Source organism: Macaca fascicularis, chromosome 4 (genome assembly GCF_037993035.2).
Source record: "Macaca fascicularis isolate 582-1 chromosome 4, T2T-MFA8v1.1".
Taxonomy (NCBI): Eukaryota; Metazoa; Chordata; class Mammalia; order Primates; family Cercopithecidae; genus Macaca; species Macaca fascicularis.
This window is the reverse complement of record NC_088378.1, coordinates 128,636,807-128,664,045: the sequence shown is the minus strand read 5'-3', so window position 1 is coordinate 128,664,045 and position 27,239 is coordinate 128,636,807. Positions and strand designations below refer to the sequence as shown.

The window sequence follows — 27,239 nt, the reverse complement described above, 5'->3', positions numbered from 1 at the left end:
GGAAATCAGACACTAGAGTCTTACTAGTCAGCCCATAGACCAGTAGCACCAGTGTCATTCTGAAGCCTGTTAAAAATGCAGAATATTGGCCGGGCGCAGTTGCTCACGCCTGTAATCCCAGCACTTTGAGAGGCTGAGGCGGGCGGATCACAAGGTCAGGAGATCGAGACCATCCTGGCTAACACGGTGAAACCCCGTCTCTACGAAAAATTCAAAAAATTAGCCAGGTATGGTGGTGGGCGCCTGTAGTCCCAGCTGCTCGGGAGGCTGAGGCAGGAGAATGGCGTGAACCCGGGAGACAGAGCTTGCAGAGAGCCGAGATCATGCCACTGCACTCCAGCCTGGGGGACAAAGCAAGACTCCATCTCAAAAAAAAAAAAAAAAAAAGGCCGAGCGCGGTGGCTCAAGCCTGTAATCCCAGCACTTTGGGAGGCCGAGGCGGGTGGATCACGAGGTCAGGAGATCGAGACCATCCTGGCTAACATGGTGAAACCCCGTCTCTACTAAAAATACAAAAAACTAGCCGGGCGTAGTGGCGGGCGCCTGTAGTTCCAGCTACTCGGAGGCTGAGGCAGGAGAATGGCGTGAACCTGGGAGGCGGAGCTTGCAGTGAGCCGAGATCGCCCCACTGCACTCCAGCCTGGGTGACACAGCGCGAGACTCCGTCTCAAAAAAAAAAAAAAAAAATGCAGAATATCAACTCCCCACCCGGCTTCCTGAATAAAAATCTGTATTTTAGTAAAATCTTCAGATGACTCCTATTCACTATTAATGCTTGAGAAGCGCTGCTCTGGAGGTTTGCGGAGATAAGACTTGTGTTGTTTTTCAGGATTTTTAATTTAAAAAAATTATTTTTTTATTTTTTTGAGACACTCTCGCTCTGTCGCCCAGGCTGGAGTGCAGTGGCACAAACTGGGCTCATGCAGCCTCCGCCTCCCGAGACTTCAGGCGCGAGCCACCACGCCCAGCTAATTTTTTGTATTTTTAGTAGAGACGGGGTTTCACCATCTTGGCCAGGCTGGTCTCCAACTCCTGACCTCAAGTGATCCACCTGCTTTGGCCTCCCAAAGTGCTGGGATTACAGGTGAAAGCCACCGGCTCCGGCCTACTTTTTCAGGATTTTATATAGACCGGGAGGGAAGAATGCATATTCCAGGTGATGACAGCTGTATAAGGGTTTTATTTTCATTCCTTTTTTTTTTTTTTTTTTTTTGAGACGGAGTCTTGCTCTGTCGCCATGTTGGCCAGGCTGGTCTCGAACTCCTGACCTAAGGTGATCCTCCCGCCTTGGCCTCCTAAAGTGCTGGGATTACAGGCGTGAGCCACCGCGCCCGGTCTGTATAACGGTTTTAGATGGCAAGGAAGCAAGTTGTAGTTTTCGGTCCAGCAGTAATAGTAACAAACATAGTGCTGACAGACACTGCTAAACGCTTTACGCTTTATATAATCTCCTGTAATCCTCGTAACGCCATTAGGTAGACCTATTATTACTGTATACCCATTTTATGGGTAATGAAGCCGCAGTACAGAGGGGTTAAATAACGTCTTCAAGGATCCATCGACGGAGCCAAGCTGACGGAATCGCAGCTACCTGTTTTACCACTCTAAGTCCTCAATAAACACTTGCACCTACATGTGAGAGCCAAAACCATAGCCTCCAAATTTTTCCACAGAGCGAAAAGGTTTCCCGCAATTTGTCTGTCTTCCTCCTCAGAGACGCAGCAGAGCCGCGCCGGAAGTGCGGCGCCTTCGCTAGAGCGGACGCCATAGGTGCATTGTGGGAAGCACTTCATTGTCCACAGCCAAGCTGTTTGTGATGAAACTGTAACTTACAAAAAAAAGGGCTGGGTTTTGAAAATGATACAGGCTCTAAAAACCCTGGAAGCGCTGCAACTTTTGGCAGGAATCGGGGTTAGCAGGACCTCAGCGGCTCACTGCGGCTAAGTGACCGCTGACTGTCTGGGTCCTCCAGCGTGAGTTAGAACAGACATCTCTATGGTCAAGGAAACAGAGCGAGTGCTGTCTTCCGCATGTGTTGGGGTTGCGCATGATCAGTAGCTGCACCACTAGAAAGATGGCGGAGCAAGAGTGAGTGGGGCTTTGAATATCTGGAATTGGGTGTTGAGTATCTGGTGCCATCCACGGTGTTTATGCCTCGGTGGCGGATTCTTGTGGGCTCTAGGAATAGAAAAGGCCACAGTTTACAAAGGGTGGGGATGAGAAGCCGTAGCGCTGTGGCGGAGGAGGGAGGGGACCGCGGTCAATTTCGGGTTATCTAGAGAGGCGAGGATTGACTTCAGGCAGCGGGCTGGAGTGCCACAGTTGAATTCACCCAGCCTGACAAGTATTAACCCTGCAGATAGGTCTGCACCCACCCCAACCCCATGGGGTTTTACTAGATTCGTCGCTGCTAGTGCCTATGAAGAGCTGTGGCAGTGAAAATCCTGTTAACTTACAGGAACGCAGAGGCTAAAGGGCTCTTTACTTTTTGAGGCATTGGGGATGAGTGAATATTAGGGGTACATTTTGAGGCCTGGAGTCAGAAACCGCAGGTTTCAGGGGAATCTTTCTTCAGACACTTGAAAACAGTAATGTTCCCTGAAGCCCAGGATATTGACTTGGTTTGGAAATCCATTGAATGTTCGTTTTTTTTGTTGTTGTTGTTGTTTTTTTGAGACGGAATCTTGCTATGTCGCCCAGGCTGGAGTGCAGTGTCGAAATCTCGGCTCACTGCAACCTCCGCCTCCCGGATTCAAGCGATTCTCCTGCTTCAGCCTCCGGAGTAGCCGAGATTACAGGCGTGCGCCACCCCGCCAAGCTAATTTTTTATTTTTGGTAGAAACAGGGGTTTCACCATGTTGGTCAGGCTGGTCTCGAACTCCTGACCTCAGGTGATATCCCCCCCCCACCTCGGCCTCCCAGAATGCTGGGGTTATAGGCTTGAGCCACCGCGCCCAGCCAAGTGTTCTTTTTCTTTTTCTTTTTTTTTTTTGAGACGGAGTCTTGCTCTGTCGACCAGGCTGGAGTGCAGTGGCCGCATCTCAGCTCACTGCAAGCTCCGCCTCCCGGGTCTATGCCATTCTCCTGCCTCAGCCTCCCGAGTAGCTGGGACTACAGGCACCCGCCACCTCACCCGGCTAGTTTTTTGTATTTTTTAGTAGAGACGGGGTTTCACCGTATTTAGCCAGGCTGGTCTCGATCTCCTGACCTTGTGATCCGCCCGTCTCGGCCTCCCAAAGTGCTGGGATTACAGGCTTGAGCCACCGCGCCCGGCCTCAAGTGTTCGTTTTCTAAATGTTATCTCTGATCTCAATTTTCTGCATCAGGCAAAGAAAAATCCCTTTGGTTCCAGAAAATCTGCTGAAAAAGAGGAAGGCTTATCAAGCCCTCAAAGCCACCCAGGCAAAGCAGGCACTTTTGGCAAAGAAGGAGGTAATGGTGGGGAACCAAGATAAAGTAATTAGAATTTGTATTAGGTGAGTTTTATCCAGCATGTGTTGGACTACATTTGGTATTTACGAGCTCCCCGCAACAGTTTGACAAACCAGGTATCGTTGTCTCTCAGTGTCCTTAGGGGGTTGGTTCCAGGACTCCCACAGATGCCTAAATCTGAGACTGCTGAAGTCCCTTATATAAAATGGTTGTGGTATTTGCATATCATCTGTACTCCTTCCGCCTATGTAATTTAAATTCTCTTTGGATTACTTAATAGCTTTTTTTTTTTTTTTTTTTTTTGAGGCAAGAGTCTCACTGTGTTCTGGAGTGCAGTGACACAGTCTCGACTCACTGCAACCTCTGCCTACTGGGCTCAAGCAATTCTCCTGCCTCAGTCAACCAAGTAGCTAGGATTACAGGCATGTGACTAATTTTAGCTAAATTAGCCACCACACTCGGCTAATTTTTTTTTTTATTTAATTTAATTTTGTTTTGTTTTTGAGACAGAGTCTCACCTGTCTCCCAGGCTGGAGTACAGGGATGTGATCTCGGCTTACCACAACCTCCGCCTCCCGGGTTCAAGCGATTCTCCTGCGCCAGCCTCCCGAGTAGCTGGGATTACAAGGATGTGCCACCATGCCCTGCTAATTTTTGTATTTTTAGTAGAGACGAGGTTTCACCATGTTGACCAGGCTGGTCTGGAACTCATGGACTCAAGTGATCTACCCACCTCGGCCTCCCAAAGTGCTGCGATTACTGGCATCAGCCACCCCACATGGCCACTGGCTAATTTTTGTATTTTTAGTAGAGATGTTTTAACATGTTGGCCATGCTGGTCTCAAACTCCTGGCCTCAAGTGATCCACCCACTGGCCTCTCAAAGTGCTGGGATTATAGACCTGAGCCACCCTGCCTGGCCTGGGTTACTGATAGCTAATACAGTGTACATAATGTATTTTTAAAATTTGTATTACTTTTTACTGTTTTTTTTTTTTTTTCATTTTTTTCCCGAATTTTTTTTCTTTTTTTTTTCTTTTTTTTTTTTTAAGAGGTCAGCAGGGCGCAGTGGCTCACGCCTGTAATCCCAATACTTTGGGAGGCCGAGGCAGGTGGATTACTTGAGGTCAGGAGTTCGAGACCAGCCTGGCCAACATGGTGAAACCACATCTCTACTACAAATACAAAACATTAGACGGGCGCTGTGGCATGTGCCTGTAATCCTAGCTACTCAGGAAGTGAGGCAGAAGAATTGCTTGAACCCGGGAGGCGGAGGTTGCAGTGAGCCAAGATTGTGCCACTGCACTCCAGCCTGAGTGACAGAGCGAGACCCTGTCTCAAAAAAAAAAAAAAGTGGGGTCTTTGGCCAGGTATGGTGGGTCACGCTTGTTATCCCAGCACTTTGGGAGACTGAGGCAGGTGGATCACCTGAAGTCAGGAGTTCGAGACCAACCTGGCCAACAAGGTGACCCTATCTCTACTAAAAATATAAAAATTAGCCAGGTGTGGTGGCACATACCTGTAATCCCAGCTACCTGGGAGGCTGAGGCAGGAAAATTGCTTGAACCCAGGAGGCAGAGGTTGCAGTGAGCCGAGATCGCATCACTGCACTCCAGCCTGGGTGACAGAGCGAGACTCCATCTCAAAAAAAAAAAAAAAAAAGAATGAGGTATTCTGTTACCCAGACTAAGTGCAGTGGCAGGATCATAGCTCATTGCAGCCTTGAATTCCTGGGTTCAAGAGAACCTCCTGCCTCAGCCTCCTGAGTAGCTGGGACTACAGGTGAGCCACTGTGTATGTGCTCCTCAGAAGTATTTTCCATCTGGGGTTGGTTAAATCACGGATGCAGAGCACCAAGTGTATATGGTGTATGTCTTCCTTTAGCAAATATTTAACACCTGCAGGCAAATGCTGGCGTTGAGTTTAAGGAAGCTTGTTAGTAAGCATTGATTAATATCATGCAAACTAATTTTTTGTTTGTTAATTATTTTTCCCAGTAATTCCCAAGTTTACTCAACTCCACCTTTACTTTGGTTTTTCATTTTTCCCTTATATGAAAATAGAGAATACTGCTTTGCCCTGCATTGTAGAACACGGGGAAATAAGCTCTATCAGTTGTCACTCATGAATTACTGTTTTAAAAGTAAAAATGTATGGAGGCACAAGATGATAATGATGGTCTGTCTTCTCTGTAGCAGAGGAAAGGAAAAGGGCTCAGGTTTAAGCGACTGGAATCATTCCTACATGATTCCTGGCGGCAGAAACGTGACAAGGTGCGTCTCAGACGACTAGAAGTGAAACCTCATGCCTTGGAATTGCCAGACAAACATTCCTTGGCCTTTGTTGTACGCATCGAAAGGTAAGGAACTGGTGTCTTTCTAATTGCGTGAGGCTGGGGCAAACCGTTGCTTAAGCTTTAGACCCCTTTCTAGGGAGATGATAAGCCCCAAGCCACTCAGCCAAGTCATGCTGGGATGTCAGGGTAGAGCACAATTTAGTCTGCAATATTTGGAAGACCTTAGACAGATAGACTTGAAAATAAGTGCTCACTAGGGAGAAGGGGTTGAGGACACCCTCTCTAAAGCAGGAACTTCTACCTGAGACCTGAAAGATGTGAAAGGCGTTCACCAGTGTTGGGAGACTTTCCAGGCATATGTGCTGAAGTCCTGAGGTGGGGAAAGCAAGGCATTCTAGGAACTGAAACAAGGCTGAGTGGATGAAGCATATTCAGTGAAGGGGAGACATTTTTCCTCAGTTAGTGGAATTTTCGCAACCCCCTGCCCACCTCATGTGCAACTCTACTTGCTGTTTCCCCTACCCAATCACCCAAACCAGAAACCTGTGACTTTTGCATATTTTTATGAGCTCTGTCCTTTGTAGCCTTCTACCACTGCTCGTATTTTTCCTAAACTATTGTATTAACCTTCCTCCTGGATTTCCTTGCCTCTAGTGTCATACTGTGATCTATCCCATACACTGCCCTTGGTGATTGTCAGAAAGAAATCTGGTCTTGTCTCTTCTACTTAAAATCTTCAGTAGCTTTTACTGCCCGTAAAAGCGTATCCAGCTTCCTTAGCTGGACATGCGTAGACCTGCATACCACCACTCCCTCAGCCCCTGAAACACACACAAGTTCAGGGACTGTCTCTGTGTTTCCATAGCATTCCAGGCATTGCTCCACATCATGAAAGGATTGGTTTTCATAACTCCCTCCCACTAAACTGAGCTCTTTAAGGCACAGTCTCTGTGTCTTACTCCAGATTACCCAGTGTAGTGACCTCGCATGTTGTGCTTGCTGGACTGACATAAACTGGAGGGAGTCTGTCTGACTTCTGTTGCTGTTCATTTCAGGATTGATGGCGTGAGTTTATTGGTGCAGAGAACCATTGCAAGACTTCGCCTAAAGAAAATTTTTAGTGGTGTCTTTGTAAAAGTCACCCCCCAGAACCTAAAAATGCTGCGTATAGTGGAACCTTATGTGACCTGGGGGTGAGTGAGGTTTTCCATGTGAATTCACATTAGATTTCTATTTGAGTGTGTCAGGCTGCACCGGGTATTGCTCTCCAGGGCTCATGTTGCTGTAGAAGGGACATTTTGCCGTGACCTCAGCCAGCCTGAAATCAGTGGGTAGCTGTAACAACCATGGGACACGGGGTACGGAGGGGTCTTAAGAGTACCATGGTAGGGCTGGTGCCGTCGTAGGCTAAGGCTGGGTCAAGGAGAGATCAGTTCTTGGAAGTCTTAAAGCAGAGCTAAAGGCAGTGCTTGTATAAGAGTAGTAGTCCTGGCCGGCCATGGTGGCTCGTGCCTGTAATCCCAGCACTTTGGGAGGCTGAGGCGGGTGGATCACAAGGTCGGGAGATTGAGACCATCCTGGCCAACATGGTGAAACCCCTGTCTCTACTAATAAATACAAAAAAAAATTAGCCAGGCCTGGTGGTGTGTGCCTGTAGTCCCAGCTACTCGGGAGACTGAGGCAGGGGAATTGCTTGAAGCCAGGAGGCGGAGGTTGCAGTGAGCTGAGAGAGATTGCGCCACTGCACTCCAGCACGGCGACAGAGCAAGACTCCATCTCAAAAAAAAAAAGGCCGGGCGCAGTGGATCACGAGGTCAGGAGATCGAGACCATCCTGGCTAACATGGTGAAACCCCGTCTCTACTAAAAATACAAAAAAAATTAGCCAGGCATGGTGGCGGGCGCCTGTAGTCCCAGCTACTCAGGAGGCTGAGGCAGGAGAATGGTGTGAACCCGGGAGATGGAGCTTACAGTGAACCGAGATTGCACCACTGCCTTCCAGCCTGGGCGCCTGAGCAAGACTCCGTCTCAAAAAAAAAAAAAAAAAAGAGTAGTATTCCTCAAACATTGAAACCCAACAAAAACTTGGGATTTCATCTCCAACTCTTGCACTATCTTGAGTTAGAGGGTCACCTAAGGCCAGAGTCCTAGCCCCTAAGCTAAGCTAGGACATTGTTTCTGTTTTGTTTTTGTTGGTGATATTTTCCCTGGTGAACATTTATATCCATAAATTTAAATTTCTAATTATGTAAGTGGGGTCACTTCGGTTCTTTATTAGGAATATTTCCAAGCATTTCAGCTGGAATGTGATTGCAGAACACTTGCTCGTTGGGAGAAGTGGGTATGTGGGAGAATCTCTCCAACCTCTCCTCAACCAGGCTGCAGGACTGGTATGTAGTGTGCCAGGTGCTGGTGAAAACCGTGCTTTATTTTCCCACATAGATTTCCAAATCTGAAGTCTGTCCGAGAACTCATTTTGAAACGTGGACAAGCCAAGGTCAAGAATAAGACCATCCCTCTGACAGACAACACAGTGATTGAGGAGCACCTGGGTGAGTGCTACAGCTTAGGGTCATCTGGGGCAGAAAGCCAGGGTCTTTGAAGCTTTGATGTGAGATTCAGGTTGTGTTCTTGGGGTCCCAAGAGTCTACCAGAGTGCCCAGCTTAGTATATGCTGGATACATGTTGATAAAGGAATCTGTGCTTTTGTGTTTCTTAGGGAAGTTTGGCGTCATTTGCTTGGAAGACCTCATTCATGAAATTGCCTTCCCAGGGAAGCATTTCCAGGAGATCTCATGGTTCTTGCGCCCTTTCCACCTCTCAGTGGCCCGACATGCTACCAAAAATAGAGTGGGCTTCCTCAAGGAGATGGGCACACCTGGCTATCGGGGTGAACGCATCAATCAGCTCATCCGCCAGCTGAACTAGACCCAGGTGAGGCAGGGCTGAAAATTGCCCTTTGGTTGACTTTCGATGGGCCATGCCTTGCCACTTTATAAATTCTTTTTGCATTTACTAGTATTTAAGAGTAACCTTGAGATTGGAAGGAGAAAGGAGGCTGGTACAAATAGATAGAGACCTGCTGGGATCAATGAATGCCTGATGAGGACATGGAGCTATGCATAGCCTGAGTTATAGGCTTAAAGATGTCAAGTAACTAAAAATTATTGCTGGCCGGGCGCGGTGCTCATGCTTGTAATCCCAGCACTTCGGGAGGCCAAGGCGGGCAGACCATGAGGTCAGGAGATTGAGACCATCCTGGCCAACATGGTGAAACCCTGTCTCTACTAAAAATACAAAAATTAGGTGGGTGTGGTGGCACATGCCTGTAGTCTCAGCTACTCAGGAGGCTGAGGCAGGAGAATCACTTGAACCTAGGAGGCAGAGATTGCAGTGAGCCAGGATCACACCACTGCACTCCAGCGTGGGCGACAGAGCAAGACTCTGTCTCAAAAAAAAAAAAAAAACTGTACTGCGGTCATTTAGATGGAAATGGGGAAAGACCAATAATAATAACTGATTTCAAAAAGGACTTGAAGATGTGAATCATCTGTTTTGCTGAAGAAATCTTAACTCTGAAATTACTTTTTATTGCTGTTGTTATTGCTTTTAGGTGTCAAACTGCGGTGAATTTTTATCAATGAAGTGGAAGCATGTGTTTAATTGTTTTGGGAATTTTTATCAAGTATCTTCAGAGAAGATTATTTCCTGCTTTATCTTCAAAAACTGGAAAGGAAGGGTCAAAGAAAAGACAGTAGCTGGCCAGGCGTGATGGCTCACGCCTGTAATCCCAACACTTTGGGAGGCTGAAGCGGGCACATCAACCTGAGGTTGGGGGTTCGAGACCAGCCTGACCAACATAGAGAAATGCCGTCTCTAGTAAAAATACAAAAATTAGCCGGGCATAGTGGCATATGCCTGTAATCCCAGCTACTCGGGAGGCTGAGGCAGGAGACTTGCCAGGCAGAGGTTGCGGTGAGCTGAGATCACGCCCTTGCACTCTAGCCTGGGCAACAAGCGAAACCCTGTCTCAAAGAAAGGAAAAGACAGTAGCTTATGTTCATGGCAAGCATCTCTCATCACACTCCAGTTCCAAAGAAAAATTCCAGTGTTTCCTACATTGGGTACTGCATCGTCTGAAATCAGCACATTCCGTGGAAGAAGGAATCCTACTTTGTTGCATCTATCTTAGGGTTTAATGTTGGTAAATGAATCACTCTAGCATTTGTACAAGGCTCCCTAAGACTCCTGCAGCAGTTGACCAAGCCCAAGGACGTAATTGAATCTGGAGAGTCCTAGGGCCTTGTTTTGAAAAAGACTTGAAATACACATAGGAAGAAAGGCATACAAATAAATGTTCACTTGTCTCTGCTGTGAGTCTATGTTCCAACTTTTCAGTGATGGCTTTGAGAGCCCTCAAACTTGACTGGCTCTAAGTGTATCTGGAGGCTTTTGTATCCTAACCTGAAACTGGCTTAGTACTTTTTCCTAAAAGCTCAGGATTTGAGAATGAGGACCCCTTCGCCAGGAAAACATGTTTACACTCAAAATTTTGCTTGCAGTTCTAGGGTGTTTAGACCCTTCTCAGATACCTGTGCACCTTATGGGTTTTGTTTGTCTCTGTTTTGAGACAGTCTCACTCTGTTGCCCAGGCTGGAGTGCCGTGGCGTGATCTTGGCTCATTGCAGCCTCCACCTCCTGGGTTCAAGTGATTCTGCCTCAGCCCCTCGATCAGCTGGGATTACATGCATGTACCACCATGGCCGGCTAATTTTTGTAGTTTTAGTAGAGAGGGAGACAGAGTTGCACCAGTTGACCAGGCTAGTCTCCCGACCTCAAGTGATCCACAAGCCTGGGCCTCCCAAAGTGCTGGGGTTACAGGCGTGAGCAACCGCGCCCGGCACTTGTGTACTTTATGCGAGGAAGTCCTACTCTTAATCGGGATCGGTCATGCAGGCCCTGATCTTGCTACTCTGGTTCCATGTCCTATGGAAGAACAAAGTTTACCAAGATAGACTTTTCCCTTCATGGTGGCATAGTGTTACCCCCTGCACCATCTCTAACTCAGAAATCCCCACCATTTCTTCCCCTGGGCTTCAGGATAGAATTACCTGGTTTCTCTGATGATCAGCACACTTTCTTCAAACCCAAATCAGGAAGGAACGAACAATTTTGTTTGGCATGGATGAAATTAGCACTGTTTGGCTCGGTAGGCCCAGACAGGCAGACAACTTAATTTTTTCCTTGTGTATTCTAGTCTTCAGAAGTATTGCCTTTTGTACTGCTGGTAGCGACATAGTAGATAGTAGACCAGTAACTGGGCATCTGGGGATTTTAATCCTGCAAACAGTGGATCTGATACTGATTGTGTTTTTCATTAGTGTCCACCCCAAGTGGGTCTTCCTGCTACTCCCTTCACTTAGTTGCCCCTCACTTGCCATCTGAGCAATTGGCAAGGATGTGCCAGGCCTAGGTTGAACTTGGAAACATATTTGACCATTCTGTTCCCTGGTCCTTTCAGATCAGTTTGGCTGCAATTTTGGCTCCTGGGACCCTCAAGCATAGCTGGGAAATCAAGTTAGAGGTGTAACTGCCTTAAAACGTGCCAGCTTAGGCTGGGCGTGGTGGCTCACGCCTATAATCCCAGTACTTTGGGAGGATGAAGCAGGCGGATCACCCGAGATCAGGAGTTTGAGACCAGCCTGACGAATATGGAGAAAGTCTGTCTCTACTAAAAATACAAAATTAGCTGGGTGAGGTGGCACGTGCTTGTAATCCCAGCTACTTGGGAGGCTGAGGCAGGAGAATTGCTTGCACCCAGGGAGGTGGAGGTTGCAGTGAGCCAAGATCAGGCCATTGCACTCTAACCTAGGCAACAAAAGCAAAACTCCGTCTTAGAAAAAAAAAGTACCAGCGTATGAGGTAACTAGATTGGTTCTCTCCAGAGGTAACCTGCCAAGAAGAGATGCTGTAGATGTTACTCTTACACTGTAAAACATTGTGAAATCGGATTACTTTAAAATGATGTATTACAAAGTTTTGGGAAAAAGCAGTTGTGACTATGGAATCCCAAGGCTTATATCCCAGCTCTGTCTTACACTAAATATGAGTACAGTGTTTCCACTCTGTCCGTAAAATGGGAGCTAATACCCTCCAACCTGTGTGCCTGACATGATGGCTAAAAGGATTAAGCAAAACAAGAGTTTGTAATTTACTCTGTCAGAGCAAACTGCTGGTAAATAAAAGGGAGTAAGTTGACTAAAAATAAATTTAAAAAAAAATTCTGATAAAACAAGTTTGTAATTTATAATTGTATACAAATAAAAGATGTTACAAAAATTGTGCACTTCTATATATGTACCATGACATAACTAATTCGTTGAACAAGTTGTGAGACAATCCTTATTTCTGAGAAAAAGTAGACCTGTTACATCATCTGTGGGTTAGGGTATGTTCATGTCAGCACATACTAGGTATGTTCTAGCTTTTGTAGAGAAAGTAAAATCTAGTGTTGACTAAGTAGGTGCACTGAGCCAGGTAGCCTGTTTAACATAAAAGGACCGATTTCAGGGTGGCTGTGGAAGCCTTTCCAATGCTCTTAAGTCTCTAGCCCCTTGCCTGATCCAGCTGATTCCAAGAGCCACGATTTTAGTCTTTCTTGGTTGGCTTTTTAAAATGCTTTGGGCTTTCCTTTAACGTATCTTCAAAATCATTGTGGGGCCAAATTAATCATAAAACCTTTTGTTACATATTTCATTACATATAAGGACTGAAACAGGATTTTTCTTAACTGTATCAAGGTCCAGAAATGCAAATGCAAAACCCCCATAGTGGCTGCAGGAGCAAGTCCAGTTGAGACAGGTCAGGACCAAAGCATAAAAGATGAGTAACTGAACGGTATACGGGGTCCTGTAGCCACGCCCTCCAGATCGCCGCCGCAAAGGACCTGGAACCTCGGGAGCCCGCTGTGTGTCATGAAGAAGGTGCAGTCGCTGCCTCAGCCAAGCCAGGCTCCGCCGGGGCCGTTCCTATCCTGTGGGTCGGAGGAGGAAGGGACTCAGCCAGTGCCGCGGCCTCCCAGGGCTTGGGCCTCCGCGGGAGCCGGGACGCTGTGGGTTCGCCGTGTATCGCCGCGATGTGGCGTCTCTCCAGACCCGGGAGCTCCCGGCCCTGCTGGACCAGCTGCAGGAGCTGCGCCAGGGTAACCGAAGCCGGGGCCGGGGCCGAGCAGCGGGGACTGCGAGGACGCTCCATATCACGTCGGGTCGCGAAGCCTGACCCGCCTGCAGTTCGGGGAAGCGAGCACTTCCGGGCGGAATGGATGCAACCACCACCGGGGGACGGGGGAAGGAAAGGGAGGCTGTAGACCGTACCAAGCCGGCCCAGAACTGGGGGAGCACTTGAGAACTCTGACCAGCGCCCTGCAGAAACGCTTTAGAAGCGTCCGCGATTTAGCCAAACCAGAGTGCCCAACGTACCCGCCAAAGAAGAAGGGACGGACGCGCCAAAACTTGAAGGCTAGCATAGGACAGAACATGCCTGCGGACGCGCTGCTGCGGGCAAAAAGACCCATACATGCATTGGCACCGAGCACATGCCCATTTTCATGCATAACCACGGGAGCGCATGCAAGGATTCCGATACAAGGCATGGCGGAGGACAATCCCCATCCTAGGCTCCACAGCACGGGACAAAGCCTAACTGCAGAGTTGTTCCCAGGGGCCTCAGGAGTGACACCACCACCAAGCCACGCCACTCTCTTAGTTATTATTATTGTTTTGTTTTGTATTGTGTTGTGTTGTTTTAGACGGAGTCTCACGGTCTGTTGCCCAGGCCGGAGTGCAGCGGTGAGATCTCAGCGCACTGCAACCTCCTCCTCCTGGGTTCAAGCAATCCTCAGGGTCCCTAGTGCCTCAGCCTCCCTAGTAGTTGGAGGTACAGGTATATGCCACCAAGCCCAGCTAATTTTTGTGTTTTTAGTAGAGACAGGGTTTCGCCATGTTGGCTAGGCTGGTCTCGAACTCCTGACCTCAAGTGATCCACCCGCCTCAGCCTTCCAAAGTGCTGGGATTACAGGTGTGAGCCACCGCACCCAGCCAGAGCCTCACCACCCTCTTCACACATCCTGCCATCCTTCAATTCTTGGTGGTCCCAGAGAAGATAGAAGGTGAAGGCAGGTCAGATGTGCTACAGCTTCTCTGACTGCTCGGAAAGTCAGGTTTTTAAATTATCAAAAGTGGCCGGGCACGGTGGCTCACACCTGTAATCCCAGCACTTTGGGGGGCCAAGGCAGGTGGATCTCGAGGTCAGGAGTTCAAGACCAGCCTGACCAACATGGTGCAACCCCGTCTCTACTAAAAATACAAACATTAGCTGGGCATGGTGGCACACACCTGTAATCCCAGCTACTCAGGAGGCTGAGGCAGGAGAATCGCTTGAACCCGGGAGGCAGAGGTTGCAGTGAGCTGAGATTTACGCCACTGCACTCTACCCTCAGCGACAAAGCAAGACTCCGTCTCAAAAAAAAAAAAAAAAAAGTGTCAAAAGCTAGACTGATCTGGTGAACATCACCTTAATCAAAGAATCAAAGCTTAATGGTCAGGCGTGGTGGCTCACACCTGTAATCCCAGCACTTTGGGAGGCAGGTGGATCACAAGGTCAGGAGATCAAGACCATCCTGACCAACACAGTGAAACCCCATCTCCACTGAAAATACAAAAAATTAGCCGGACGTGGTGGCAGGCGCCTTTAGTACCAGCTACTCGGGAAGCTGAGCCAGGAGAATGGTGTGAACCCGGGAGGTGGAGCTTGCAGTGAGCCAAGATCACGCCACTGCACCCCAGCCCGGGCAACAGAGCGAGACTCTGTCTCAAAAAAAAAAAAAAATTAAAATTAAAAAAAACAAAGATAAAGAAAAAGCTAAGAACTACCCCAGATTAAAGGAGACATAAAAAATAAATATAGGCCAGATACAATGGCTCATGCCTTTAGTCCTAGCACTTTGGGAGGCTGCGGTGGGCAGATTGCTTGAGCTCAGGAATTCAAGACCAGCCTGGGCAATATAGCAAAACCCCATCTCTACTAAAAATACACACACACACACACACACACACACACACACACACACACAAAAATACCCGAGCATGGTGGTGGACACCTGTAGTGCCAGCTATTCCGGAGGCAGTAGTTGAAGAATCGCTTGAACCTGGGGAGGTGGAGGATGCAGTGAGCTGTGATTGCCAGCACTTCAGACTGGGAGACAGAGTGAAACTGTGTCTCCAAAAATAAAATATAAATAAATAAATACAATGAGTGATCCTGGATTAGATACAAGATTGTGTAGGGGAGATCAGCTCTAAAGGACATTTTACCCTTGGGGAAATTTGAATATGATCCATATATTAGATGATAGCGATATATCAATGTTAAATTTATCAAGTGTGATAATTGTGGTTATGTGCGGGAATTACCTTGTTCATAGGAGATACATTTTGAAGTATTTAGAGGTGAAGTGTCATGATGACAGAGAGAAAGCAAATGTGGCAGAATTGCTAAGAATTCGTGAATCCACATGAGGGTTTGAAACTTGTTAAAATAAAAAGTTGGGGTAGGCCGGGTGCAGTGGCTCATGCCTATAATCCCAGAACTTTGGGAGAGGCCAAGGCAGGAGGATCACTTGAACCCAGGACTTCAAGACCAACCTGGGCAACATAGTGAGACCTCCAAAACACAAAAATTAGCTGGATGTGGTGGCACACACCTGTAGTTCCAGCTACTCAGAAAGCTGAGGCTGGAGGATCACTTGAGCCCAGGAGGTTGAGTCTGCAGTGAGCCAAGATTGTTCCACTGCACTCTAGCCTGGGCAACAGAGACTCTGTCAAAAAAAAAAAAAGTTGGGGTTGGGAGCACTTGGTAAGAGCTTGAGAAGCCAGCCTGGAGGAAACTGACCGTATTGAGTGTTGTATAATAAAGAATTTTGAAGGGGTGGCCTGCCCCTCCACACCTGTGGGTATTTCTCGTCAGGTGGGACGAGAGACTGAGGAAAGAAAGAAGGCACAGAGACAAAGTATAGAGAAAGAACAGTGGGCCCAGGAGACCGGCACTCAGCATACGGAGGACCTGCACCGGCCCTGGTCTCTGAGTTCCATCAGTATTTATTGATTATTATTTTTACTGTCTCAGCAAGGGGAATGCAGCAAGAGAACAGGGTGATAGTGGGGAGAAGGTCAGCAAGAAAACACGTGAGCAAAGTAATCTGTGTCACAAATAAGTTCAAGGGAAGCTACTATGCCTGGATGTACACATAGGCCAGATTTATGCTTCTCTCCACCCAAACATCTCAGTGTAGTAAAGAATAACAGAGCAGCATTGCTGCCAGCATATCTTGCCTCTAGCCACAGGGCGGTTTTCTCCTATCTCAGAATAGAATGAATGTACAATCGGGTTTTATACCGAAACATTCCGTTCCCAGGGGCATGCAGGAGATAGAAGCCTTCCTCTTATCTCAACCACAAGAGGCCTTCCTTTTACTAATCCTCCTCAGCACAGACCCTTCACGGGTGTCAGGCTGGGGGACAGTCAGGTCTTTCCCGTCCCACGAGGCCATATCTCAGGCTGGCTCAGTGGTGAGAAACCTTGGCCAATACCCGGCTTTCCTGGGCAGAGGTCCCTGTGGCTTTCCGCAGTGCATTGTGCTCCCGGTTAATCGAGAATGGAGAATGGCGATGACTTTTACCAAGCATACTGCCTGCAAACATATTGTTAACAAGGCACATCCTGCACAGCCCTGGATCCCTTAAACCTTGATTCCATACAACACATGTTTCTGTGAGCACAAGGTTGGGGCTAAACTTACAGATTAACAGCATCTCAAGGCGAAACAATTGGTCAGGGTACAGATCAAAATGGAGTTTCTTATGGCTTCCTTTTCTACAAAGACACAGTAACAGTCTGATATCTCTTTATTTTCCCTATATATCCCCCTTTTTGACAAAACCCACCATCGTCATTATGGCCCATTCTTGCTGGTCGCTGTCTCTTCTGAGCTGCTGGCTATACCTGTAGACTAACAACAGACAGAACAGGCATGCAAGCATTAATATGAAATTTACAATAGTAGAACTTCTGATGGTTTTTACCCAAGTGATGGGGTTAAGATTTGTGAGGCCATCAGTAGCTTTCACGATTGACTCAGTTCCTGGCACCAAATTTAAATTGGCTTTCGATGCCTCAAAAATTTGTTATTTTAATTTTGAAATATCTAAAGTAAGATTATCTTCTCTTCCTTGTAGCTGGTATCTAACCATGTCCCAGTGATGCTCAGACTCATTATAGGCTCGGGGTGTAATACAAAAATCTGACATATTCCAGTCACACTGTAACTGAAAAAGATATCCCAAGCTCATGAGCCTATTTCCCATCCAAATGACGGTTCGTCTAAGATCATTAATTTGGTTTGCCAATTTTTGATTTATTTAGGTCTGAGAATTCCACAATTTTGAAGAATTCTTTACATATTCTGCAGTTTGAACAGAGGAGTGCAAAGTAATTCCAGCAGCCGCAGCAGTAGCTGTGACTGCAATAAGGCCCATAATCCCTGCAATCAAAGTAAAAATGAATCTTTTGGATCTAGTTAGAATTCCTTTTAATACTTCCGTTAAAATGTGGATGGATGGCGAAGCCTCCCATGGTCAGTCCAAGGACACAGGGATCCACACGCCCTCTCTTGCCCTCACTCACAGAATACGGTGCTGCCAATTAAAAATCGAATCAATGCAAGTAAACAATCAACAATTTTCACAGGTTATAGTTTGGGAATCTGGTTTAATAACTATGTTTTCTACAACTAGCATATAAGGGGGTTTTACACAACTTTGTAAAGGAATTGTCAGATTGGAATTTAGGTTGATAGTATAATATGGCTTATGATTTCTTATTTCTATAGCTTGATTTCCAGACCAAATTCTAATGTGGTGCGAGGCCACAGTAAGCTTCCATAATTTTTGGATGTTTAGGACCAGTAACGGGACTAACTAACTTTGGTCAAGGTGATGAAATTCCCTTTTCACCCCATTTCCATGGATAGGGTGATTCTAACCTTCTATAAACCTGATCCAGCCTTTCAATTAAATCATTATCATAGGCCAGATTAATGAGCCAGATGGATGGGGCCTGTGAACATGAGTGAGTCTGGCCCGTACAATGATAATATAATTGGCCTCGAGAGGCCCAGTCTATAATAGTTCCAAATTCATTGTTTTCTTTTTTTCTTTTTTTTTTTTTTTTTTTGAGACGGAGTCTCGCTCTGTCGCCCAGGCTGGAGTGCAGTGGCGCGATCTCGGCTCACTGCAAGCTCCGCCTCCCGGGTTCACGCCATTCTCCTGCCTCAGCCTCCCGAGTAGCTGGGACTACAGGCGCCCACAACCGCGCCCGGCTAATTTTTTGTATTTTTAGTAGAGACGGGGTTTCACCGTGGTCTCGATCTCCTGACCTTGTGATCCGCCCGCCTCGGCCTCCCAAAGTGCTGGGATTACAGGCGTGAGCCACCGCGCCCGGCCAAATTCATTGTTTTCTAATACCACTGCAGTATCAGCCACACATTCTTCCCAAACTAAGGCTTCTGGGCTTTTTGATTCTTTGGGAATTTCCTTGGGGCAAGGCTTCCCCTTAGGCCTAGATTTTAATGATCTTTGATAAGAAGGGTCCTATAAATTATTTATCTGTGACCCTAGTGACAGTCCCCTTACCATGTGATAAGTAAATCTACTGGTGGCACTGATAGTAGGTACTTCTACCAACCAATTTTGGGTTGTAGACATTAAACATCCTGGTGCCTTACCTAGGCAAATAGTAGGATAATGATACCCAATGGGAACATTTATCATCATTCCTTGTTCTTTAGGTTGGGCAGGGCAGCGATCATCTGTGGGGCCTGGTACCCATGCATTATTATTAACACACACTTCAATAGAATTATCCATCCATGTGACTAACTGAATTAAGGGCAGGAAAGGCACATAAGCCCAGTAAGTATAATTAGTTGCAGCTGCTCCTGCAGACATGGGGAGACTTACCACCGTTGATACAATCATCAAAGCTGCAAGCAGCATATTCTCTGAAGTTCGTGTTACCCTTGTGTTCTTTAGGCTTTTTTTAGCTAACTGTGTCAGCTTCTTTAACTGGGCCCAAGTCGGCAGCTCCGCTTCCTTGGTGGATGGCAACTTCATCTGTTCTTCTGATATCACACATTTTGTTTACCTGGAGAGTCGATGATGCTCCATTGCAGGTTTTCTGTCTCCGCGGAGGCGCTTTCCTTCGCATCTCCAACGGGTTCATTGTAGAACTTTAAATGTCTAGTGGGTATCCAAGCAGGAAGCTGATTTTCTCCTGGTGAAACACAAGCAAAGCCTCTCTCCCATGTTATCACCTTCCCTATTTCCCATGTCTTATTTTTGTTATCTTTCCACCAAATCAGTTTTCCTTCTTGTGGGCTGTTCTTTTACCACTAAAATGTTGTTCTGCAGAAGTAATAGTCTGATTTCTATAAATGTTTAAAAAATTTAAAGTCTAAAATGCTAGATTAAGTTGCATCTGGGGAGTGTTATACTCCTTACTATCTTTTTCCTTTTTTTGTTTAACCAATTGAGCTTTGAATGTTCTATTAGTTTTTTCAATTACGGCCTGTCCTTGGGAATTGTAGGGGATTCCTGTTATATGTGTAATTTTCCATTGATTTAAGAATTTTTGAAATGTTTTACTATAGTATCCTGGCCCATTATCCATTTTAATTGTTTTTGGAACTCCCATGACAGCAAAACAAGATAATAAATGTCTTTTAGCATGTGAAGTACCTTCTCCTGTCTGGCAGGTTGCCCATACAAAATGTGAATAAGTATCAACTGTCACATGGACAAATGACAATTTTCCAAATGAAGGCACATGTATGACATCCATTTGCCATAACGCATTAGGACATACACCTCTGGGATTAACTCCTGCCTCCTGAGTGGGCAGGTGTAGGACTTGACACTGATTGCAATGTTGTACAATATTTTTTGCCTGTTTCCATATAATACCAAATTTATTTTTTAGTCCTATTGCATTTACATGAGTCAAGGCATGAAGTTCTTGTGCTTCCATGAATGCAGATGATACTAGCAAGTCAGCTTGTTCATTTGTTTTAATTAAAGGCCCTGGTAAATTAGTATGTGCTCGAATATGAGTAATATAAAATGGGAAATTTCTTTTTCTTACAGTTAGTTGTAACAAATTAAACAGCTGGTTTAACTGATCATCTATACCATATTTGATTAGGGCTGTCTCAACATCCTTTGTAGCCTGTACTACATCTGCAGAATCTGATACAATGTTAACAGGCTGATTAAAATCTTGTAACACTGTAATGACAGCAACCAACTCTGCTCTTAGAGCAAAGTGATATTAAGTTTCAATGACTCGTTCTTTTGGCCTGGTGTAAGCCCTTTTCCACTGCTGGAACCATCAGTAAACACTGTCAGAGCATTTTCTAAAGGTTTATGGTAATTTTAGGTAAAATCCAAGTAGTCAATTTTAAAAACTGGAAGATTTTTGGTTTTGGTTAATGATTGTCAATAATTTCCACAAAATCAGCAAGACCAATCTGTCCTGCACCAGAATTGATAAAGACTTGTCTAACCTGTTCCTTGTTTAAAGGAACAATGATTTTATCTGGGTCACTTCCACACAGTTTTATTATTCGTAATCTTGCCTGACCAATTAATGTAGCCATTTGCTCCAAGTACAATGTAAAAGTCTTAATCGTACTATGAGGAAGGAAGGACCACTCCACAAGATCTGTGTTTTGAACAATAATGCCTGTTGGAGAATGTGCAGTAGCAAAAATCAAAAGTTGGGGTGGGGCTAAGTGATCTATTCTATTTACTTGTGCTGACCGAATTTTATTCTTCAACTAATTCAATTTCTTTAGTTGCCTCTGGAGTTAATGTTCTTTTACTGTTCAGTTCTGGATCCCCTCTTAAGATAGAGAACAAATTTGACATGGCATAAGTAGAGATGCCTGGAGTTGGCTGAATCCAATCAATATCTCCTAGCAATTTTTGAAAGTCATTTAATGTTTTTAATGTGTCTTTTCTTATTTCTATTTTTTGTGGTTTAATTTTCCTTTCCTCTACCTGCATTTCCAATGGAAAGTAGAGGTTTGAATCTTATCAGATGCTATTGTCAGTCCTGCGTTTGCAACCTCTGTCTGCAGAAATGTGTAACAGTCGATTAATTTGTCTCTCATTTCTGCAGCACACAAAATATCATCAATATAATGAATGATATCACAGTCTGAAAAAATTTGTCTCTAACTGGTTGAAGTGCTTGAGCTACAAAAGTCTGACAAGTAGTTGGACTATTGATCTTTCCCTGAGGCGACACTTTCCACTGAAACCTGGTGGCTGGTTCTTTATTATTTATGGCTGGTATAGTAAAAGCAAATTTTTCAAAATCCTGTTTTGCCAGAGGAATGGTAAAAAAGCAATCCTTCAGATCAATTATAATTAAAGGCCAATCTTTGGGGATCATGGCCAGAGAGGGTAACTCCGGTCGGACAGCCCCCAAGGGTTGAATTATGGCATTAACGACTCTATAAGTCGTTTAGCATGCGCCATCTGCCGGATTTTTTCTGAATTCCAAACACAGGAGAATTCCAAGGTGAAAATGAAGGCTCAATATGTCCCTTTTCTAATTGTTCCTTTGCTAATAAGTGTAAAGCCTCCAGCTTTTGTTATGGTAGCAGCCACTGATTTACCCATACAGGTTTTTTTGTTTTCCAAGTTGATGGAATGGGTTTTGGAGGCTCTACAGTGGCCGCTCCTAAAAAGGATACCCTACTCCTTTTCTTTTTTGACTTTTTTCAGCCTCAATTGGGACTTTAATGCCATCTTCATTCTTTCCTAGTCCCTTTTCAGGGAGATATCCCATTTTACTCATGATTTTTTGACTCGTGGAGCTGTATAGGGAGGCTGGAATAGTAATCTCTGCATGCCATTGTTGTAACAAGTCTCAGCCCCATAAATTAATTGGAATAGAAGTGATCATAGGTTGAACTGTACTTTCTTGATTATCAGGTCCTAGACAATGTAAAATCGTGGCACTTTGATACACTTCTGAGGCGGTGCCTACACCAACGAGTCCTGTAACAGGCTATTGTTTAGGCCAATTTTTTGGCCATTGATTTAAGGCGATGATAGCAACATCAGCCCCAGTATCCACTAACCCTTCAAACTGCTTTCCCTGAATAGTGACTGTACACACAGGTCTGTTCTCTGAGACCTGACTAGCCCAATAAGCAGCTTTTCCAGCAGGGTTGGTATTTCCAAACCCTCTTGTTCTTTCCGTTTTGTTTTTCCCAATTTTAATATAAGGCAAAAGCAGTAATTGAGCAATTCTATCACCTGGATTGGTGCTCCAGGGACCAGTGGAGCTGATCACTAACTGAATTTCCCCTTTATAATCTGAATCAATTACCCCAGTATGAATTTGGACTCCCTTCAAATTTAGACTTGATCTCCCTAAAATAAGGCCTACCATCCCTTCTGGCAGCGGGTCATATACCCCTGTAGGAATCTTTTGCAGGGGCTCTCCAGGGAGTAAAGAAACCATTTGAGTGGAACATAAATCTGCTGCTGCGCTGCCTGCTGTGGCGGTGGACAGCTGTTGTATTGTTGTAATTGGCTGACTCCCTGATGTGGTGGTATTTGCTGCGGGGGTTGTGGTCCCTGAAAACCCTGAGGAACAAACGGCTGAATTGGGAATGCCCCAGTTTGTTGCGGGGCCTGAAGCTGGCTCCTCTTTCCATTTCCCCAACAATGGTTGCCCATCTTTATCAAATTTAGAATGACATTGATTAGCCCAATGTTTTCCTTTTCCACATTTTGGACACAGGTCAGGTGGCTCTTTATTTTTTGCCGTAATAGCTTGATTTATTATATTCTGTTTACTTAAGACTGGGCAACTCCTTTTCAGATGACCGATTTGGCTACAATTATAACATTTTTTCCCAAATGTTCTAACTTGTCCTCCTAAAGTGACTCCCATCATTGCTTGAGCCATTAGCATTGCCTTTATGCATAGCTCCTCCAATCCCATCACAAGCCTTCACATATTCTGTAATTTCATCAACTTCTGCTGGAACTTTTCTTTTCTTTTTTTTTTTTTTTTTTTTTTGAGACGGAGTCATGCTCTGTTGCCCAGGCTGGAGTGCAGTGGCCGGATCTCAGCTCACTGCAAGCTCCGCCTCCCGGGTACACGCCATTCTCCTGCCTCAGCCTCCCAAGTAGCTGGGACTACAGGCGCCCGCCACTTCGCCCGGCTAGTTTTTTGTATTTTTTAGTAGAGACGGGGTTTCACCGTGTTAGCCAGGATGGTCTCGACCTCCTGACCTCGTGATCCGCCCGTCTCGGCCTCCGGAACTTTTCTTTTTAATGACTTCATGGCCGATTGACATTCTGGATTTGCATTTTGATAAGCCATTAATTCTACAAAAACTTTTCGGGTGTTATCATCTGTAATAGATTTTTGAGCCGGGCGCGGTGGCTCAAGCCTGTAATCCCAGCACTTTGGGAGGCCGAGACGGGCGGATCACGAGGTCAGGAGATCGAGACCATCCTGGCTGACACGGTGAAACCCTTTCTCTACTAAAAAATATAAAAAACTAGCCGGGCGAGGTGGCGGGCCCCTGTAGTCCCAGCTACTCGGGAGGCTGAGGCAGGAGAATGGCGTGAACCCGGGAGGCGGAGCTTGCAGTGAGCTGAGATCCGGCCACTGCCCTCCAGCCTGGGTGGCAGAGCGAGACTCCGTCTCAAAAAAAAAAAAAAAAAAAAAAAAAATAGATTTTTGAGCAGCATCTTGCAACCTTGCCACAAAGTCTGGATATGGCTCTTTAGAGCCTTGTGTAATTGAATTAAAAGAAGGGCAGGCGGTTCCTGGGTCCTGAATTTTTTCCCAGGCCCTGAGGCAAATAGCCCTTAGTTGTTCAATAGCCTCATTCTACATTGCTGTTTGTTGGATAATGGTGCTCCAATTTGGACCTGTTCCTAGCAATTGGTCTCCATCTATATTAACAGTGGGATTAGTAGCCTAATTTTTCGTACCTGTTCTTGTACTCCATCAATCCACCAGGTTTTAAACTGTAGAAACTGAGAGGGTGAAAGGGAAGATTTAGCGAAAATTTTCCAGTCATAAGGAATAAGTCTATTTCCATGAACAATGGAATCTAATAATGTTCTCATATAAGGGGAGTTGGGTCTCATATAAGGGGAGTTGTTTAACTCCTTGCTTCATATCTTTTAACATTTTCATGGTAAAAGATTCATATCTAGCCTCAGTTCAGACAGACGCTCCGGCTTGAGTCCCTTTCCTGGCCGGTATCGGTTGTAAAAGTACCCGGAACTCCCATGCCTCAAGATCTCCTGTTTTCTGGCTTTATCAATGCTTTCATGCAGTGTACTACCTTGTCCACTAGGTGGTGGTGTAGGATTAAACACCACCGCCATGGGTTGCTGGTACGGTGCCCTGCTATTCGGCACAGGACACACCGCTTTGAACCTCTGGAGGCGGCGGATACTGACGCTCCGCTAGCGGCCCGTATTTATAAACTATCGGCGGTCGAGTCGTATTTTCTACCGGCTGATATTGTGGATACTGCATCTGAATTGGCATTGCTGGGATAGAAACTCTATCCTTTTCTACTTGATATTCTCTTGGGGTTTGTACTTGTCTAACTTGCCTTTGAGGTTGTAATGTTACAGGTATCTGAACCCAGGAGGAGGAGTTGATGGCCATCATGCTTTAGGCTCTGATGGCCCCAGTAATTCTGAACCTCCTTCCCCCAGTTTTGATGACTCAGGATATATTACCTCCTGTAATTGATTGTAGTCAACATTTTGAGTTGACTGAGCCATTACAGATTCTGCTACATATTTACAATGTGAACTTTCCGTTCCTTTCCTGAACTCTGTCCCTGCCTCTTCTTCACAATCTTTTACACAGCCTTCAGGGGCAGCAGAAACTGAAACGCTATCTTCTTCTGTTTGAAATGGTTCTAAAGTTGCTTTAATAATGGCCCAATCATTCTATACTATAAGTGGGATGATTTTACCTTCCCTATTTGCTTGTTTTAATTCTTTGCCAATTTTTTCCCAATCTTTTAGATCTAAAGTTCCCTGTTCTGGAAACCAGGGGCAAAATTCTTCTATTGTTTGAAATAGCATAATTAGATTTTCTGTAGAAGCTCTAACTCCCCCTCTTCTTAAAATAATTTTAATGAAGCTGAGGTAAGAGCGCAAAAGCTTACCGCAAGGCTGAGCGCAAAAGCTTACCGCAAGGCTGACCGGGGACGTACTCAGGAATCTCTCATGGACTCGTCCTCAATGCTCACGTTCTTAGCGTACCTTCACCTTAGAGAAAGGCACCCACGTTGTGCGGCAGGTGAAGGGGGGGGCCTGCCCCTCCACACCTGTGGGTACTTCTCATCAGGTAGGATGAGAGACTGAGAAAAGACATAAGGCACAGAGACAAAGTGTAGAGAAAGAACAGTGGGGCCAGGAGACCGGCACTCAGCATATGGAGGACCTGCACTGGCCCTGGTCTCTGAGTTCCATCAGTATTTATTGATTATTATTTTCACTATCTCAGCAAGGGGAATGCAGCAGGAGAACAGGGTGATAGTGGGGAGCAGGTCAGCAAGAAAACACATGAGCGCCGAGCGCGGTGGCTCAAGCCTGTAATCCCAGCACTTTGGGAGGCCGAGACGGGTGGATCACAAGGTCAAGAGATCGAGACCATCCTGGCTAACACGGTGAAACCCCGTCTCTACTAAATAATACAAAAAACTAGCTGGGCGAGGTGGCGGGTGCCTGTAGTCCCAGCTACACGGGAGGCTGAGGCAGGAGAATGGCGTGAACCCAGGAGGCGGAGCTTGCAGTGAGCCGAGATCCGGCCACTGCACTCCAGCCTGGGCGACGGAGCGAGACTCCGTCTCAAAAAAAAAAAAAAAAAAAAAAAAAGAAAACACGTGAGCAAAGGAATCTGTGTCACAAATAAGTTCAAGGGAAGCTACTATGCCTGGATGTGCACATAGGCCAGATTTATGCTTCTCTCCACCCAAACATCTCAGTGTAGTAAAGAATAACAGAGCAGCATTGCTGCCAGCATATCTTGCCTCCAGTCACAGGGCGGTTTTCTCCTATCTCAGAATAGAATGAATGTACAATCGGGTTTTATAACGAGCATTCCCAGGGGCATGCAGGAGATAGAAGCCTTCCTCTTAGCCGCAAGAGGGCTTCCTCTTTTACTAATCCTCCTCAGCACAGACCCTTCACGGGTGTCAGGCTGGGGGACAGTCAGGTCTTTCCCGTCCCACGAGGCCATATCTCAGGCTGGCTCAGTGGTGAGAAACCTTGGCCAATACCCGGCTTTCCTGGGCAGAGGTCCCTGTGGCTTTCCGCAGTGCATTGTGCTCCCGGTTAATCGAGAATGGAGAATGGCGATGACTTTTACCAAGCAGACTGCCTGCAAACATATTGTTAACAAGGCACATCCTGCACAGCCCTAGATCCCTTAAACCTTGATTCCATACAACACATGTTTCTGTGAGCACAAGGTTGGGGCTAAACTTACAGATTAACAGCATCTCAAGGCAAAACAATTGTTCAGGGTACAGATCAAAATGGAATTTCTTATGTCTTCCTTTTCTACAAAGACACAGTAACAGTCTGATCTCTCTCTCTTTTCCCTACAAATTTGGCCTAGGCCAGGTGCAGTGGCTCATGCCTGTAATCCCAGCACTTTGGGAGGCTGAGGCGGGCAGTTCACCTGAGATCAGGAGTTTGAGACCAGACTGACCAACATGGAGAAACTCCATCTCCACTAAAAATACAAAAATTGGCCGGGCGCAGTGGCTCAGGCCTGTAATCCCAGCACTCTGGTAGGCTGAAGTGGGTGGATCACAAGGTCAGGAGATCGAGACAATCCTGGCTAACATGGTGAAACCCCATCTCTACTAAAAAATAAGAAAAAATTAGCCGGGCATGGTGACAGGCACCTGTAGTCACAGCTACTCGGGAGGCTGAGGCAGGAGAATGGCGTGAACCTGGGAGGCAGAGCTTGCAGTGAGTGGAGATCACACCACTGGACTCCAGCCTGGGTGACAGAGCGAGACTCTGTCTCAAAACAAAAAAAAAATTAGCAAGGCATGGTGGCAAGCACCTGTAATCTCAGCTACTTGGGAGGCTGAGACAGGAGAATCGCTTGAAACCAGGAGGCAGAGGTTGCAGTGAGCTGAGATCATACCACTGCATTCCAGCCTGGGGGACAAGAGCAAGACTCCGTCTCAAAAAAAAAAAGAATTTGGCCTTTGTCCCTGGTGCTCGGGAGGGAGACTCAATCCTTAGAATTTCTCAAGTATTAAGAGTGATATTTATGGCCCAGATAGTTTATGCTAATTAGGTGACTCATGGTGGCCCCTAA

At 46.0% G+C, this 27,239-nt stretch overlaps 2 protein-coding genes across 2 annotated transcripts; one reads left to right on the top strand and one right to left on the bottom strand.

Annotated features, from left to right (window-relative positions):
* The first annotated feature begins 1,774 nt into the window (after positions 1-1,774).
* RPL7L1 (ribosomal protein L7 like 1) lies at positions 1,775-10,098 on the top strand. Its single transcript, XM_005552976.5, has 7 exons — positions 1,775-2,088; positions 3,327-3,432; positions 5,627-5,790; positions 6,783-6,920; positions 8,169-8,278; positions 8,446-8,660; positions 9,340-10,098. The coding sequence occupies exons 1-6, from the start codon at positions 2,048-2,050 to the stop codon at positions 8,652-8,654; spliced, it is 768 nt and encodes a 255-aa protein (XP_005553033.1). The 5' UTR covers positions 1,775-2,047; the 3' UTR covers positions 8,655-8,660; positions 9,340-10,098.
* Positions 10,099-10,660: 562 nt separating this feature from the next.
* Positions 10,661-13,018, bottom strand: PEX39 (peroxisomal biogenesis factor 39). Its single transcript, XM_045391804.1, is given in 2 exon segments — positions 10,661-10,712; positions 12,673-13,018. Coding segments are annotated over 2 exon segments (360 nt in total). The 5' UTR covers positions 12,981-13,018.
* Positions 13,019-27,239: the final 14,221 nt, after the last annotated feature.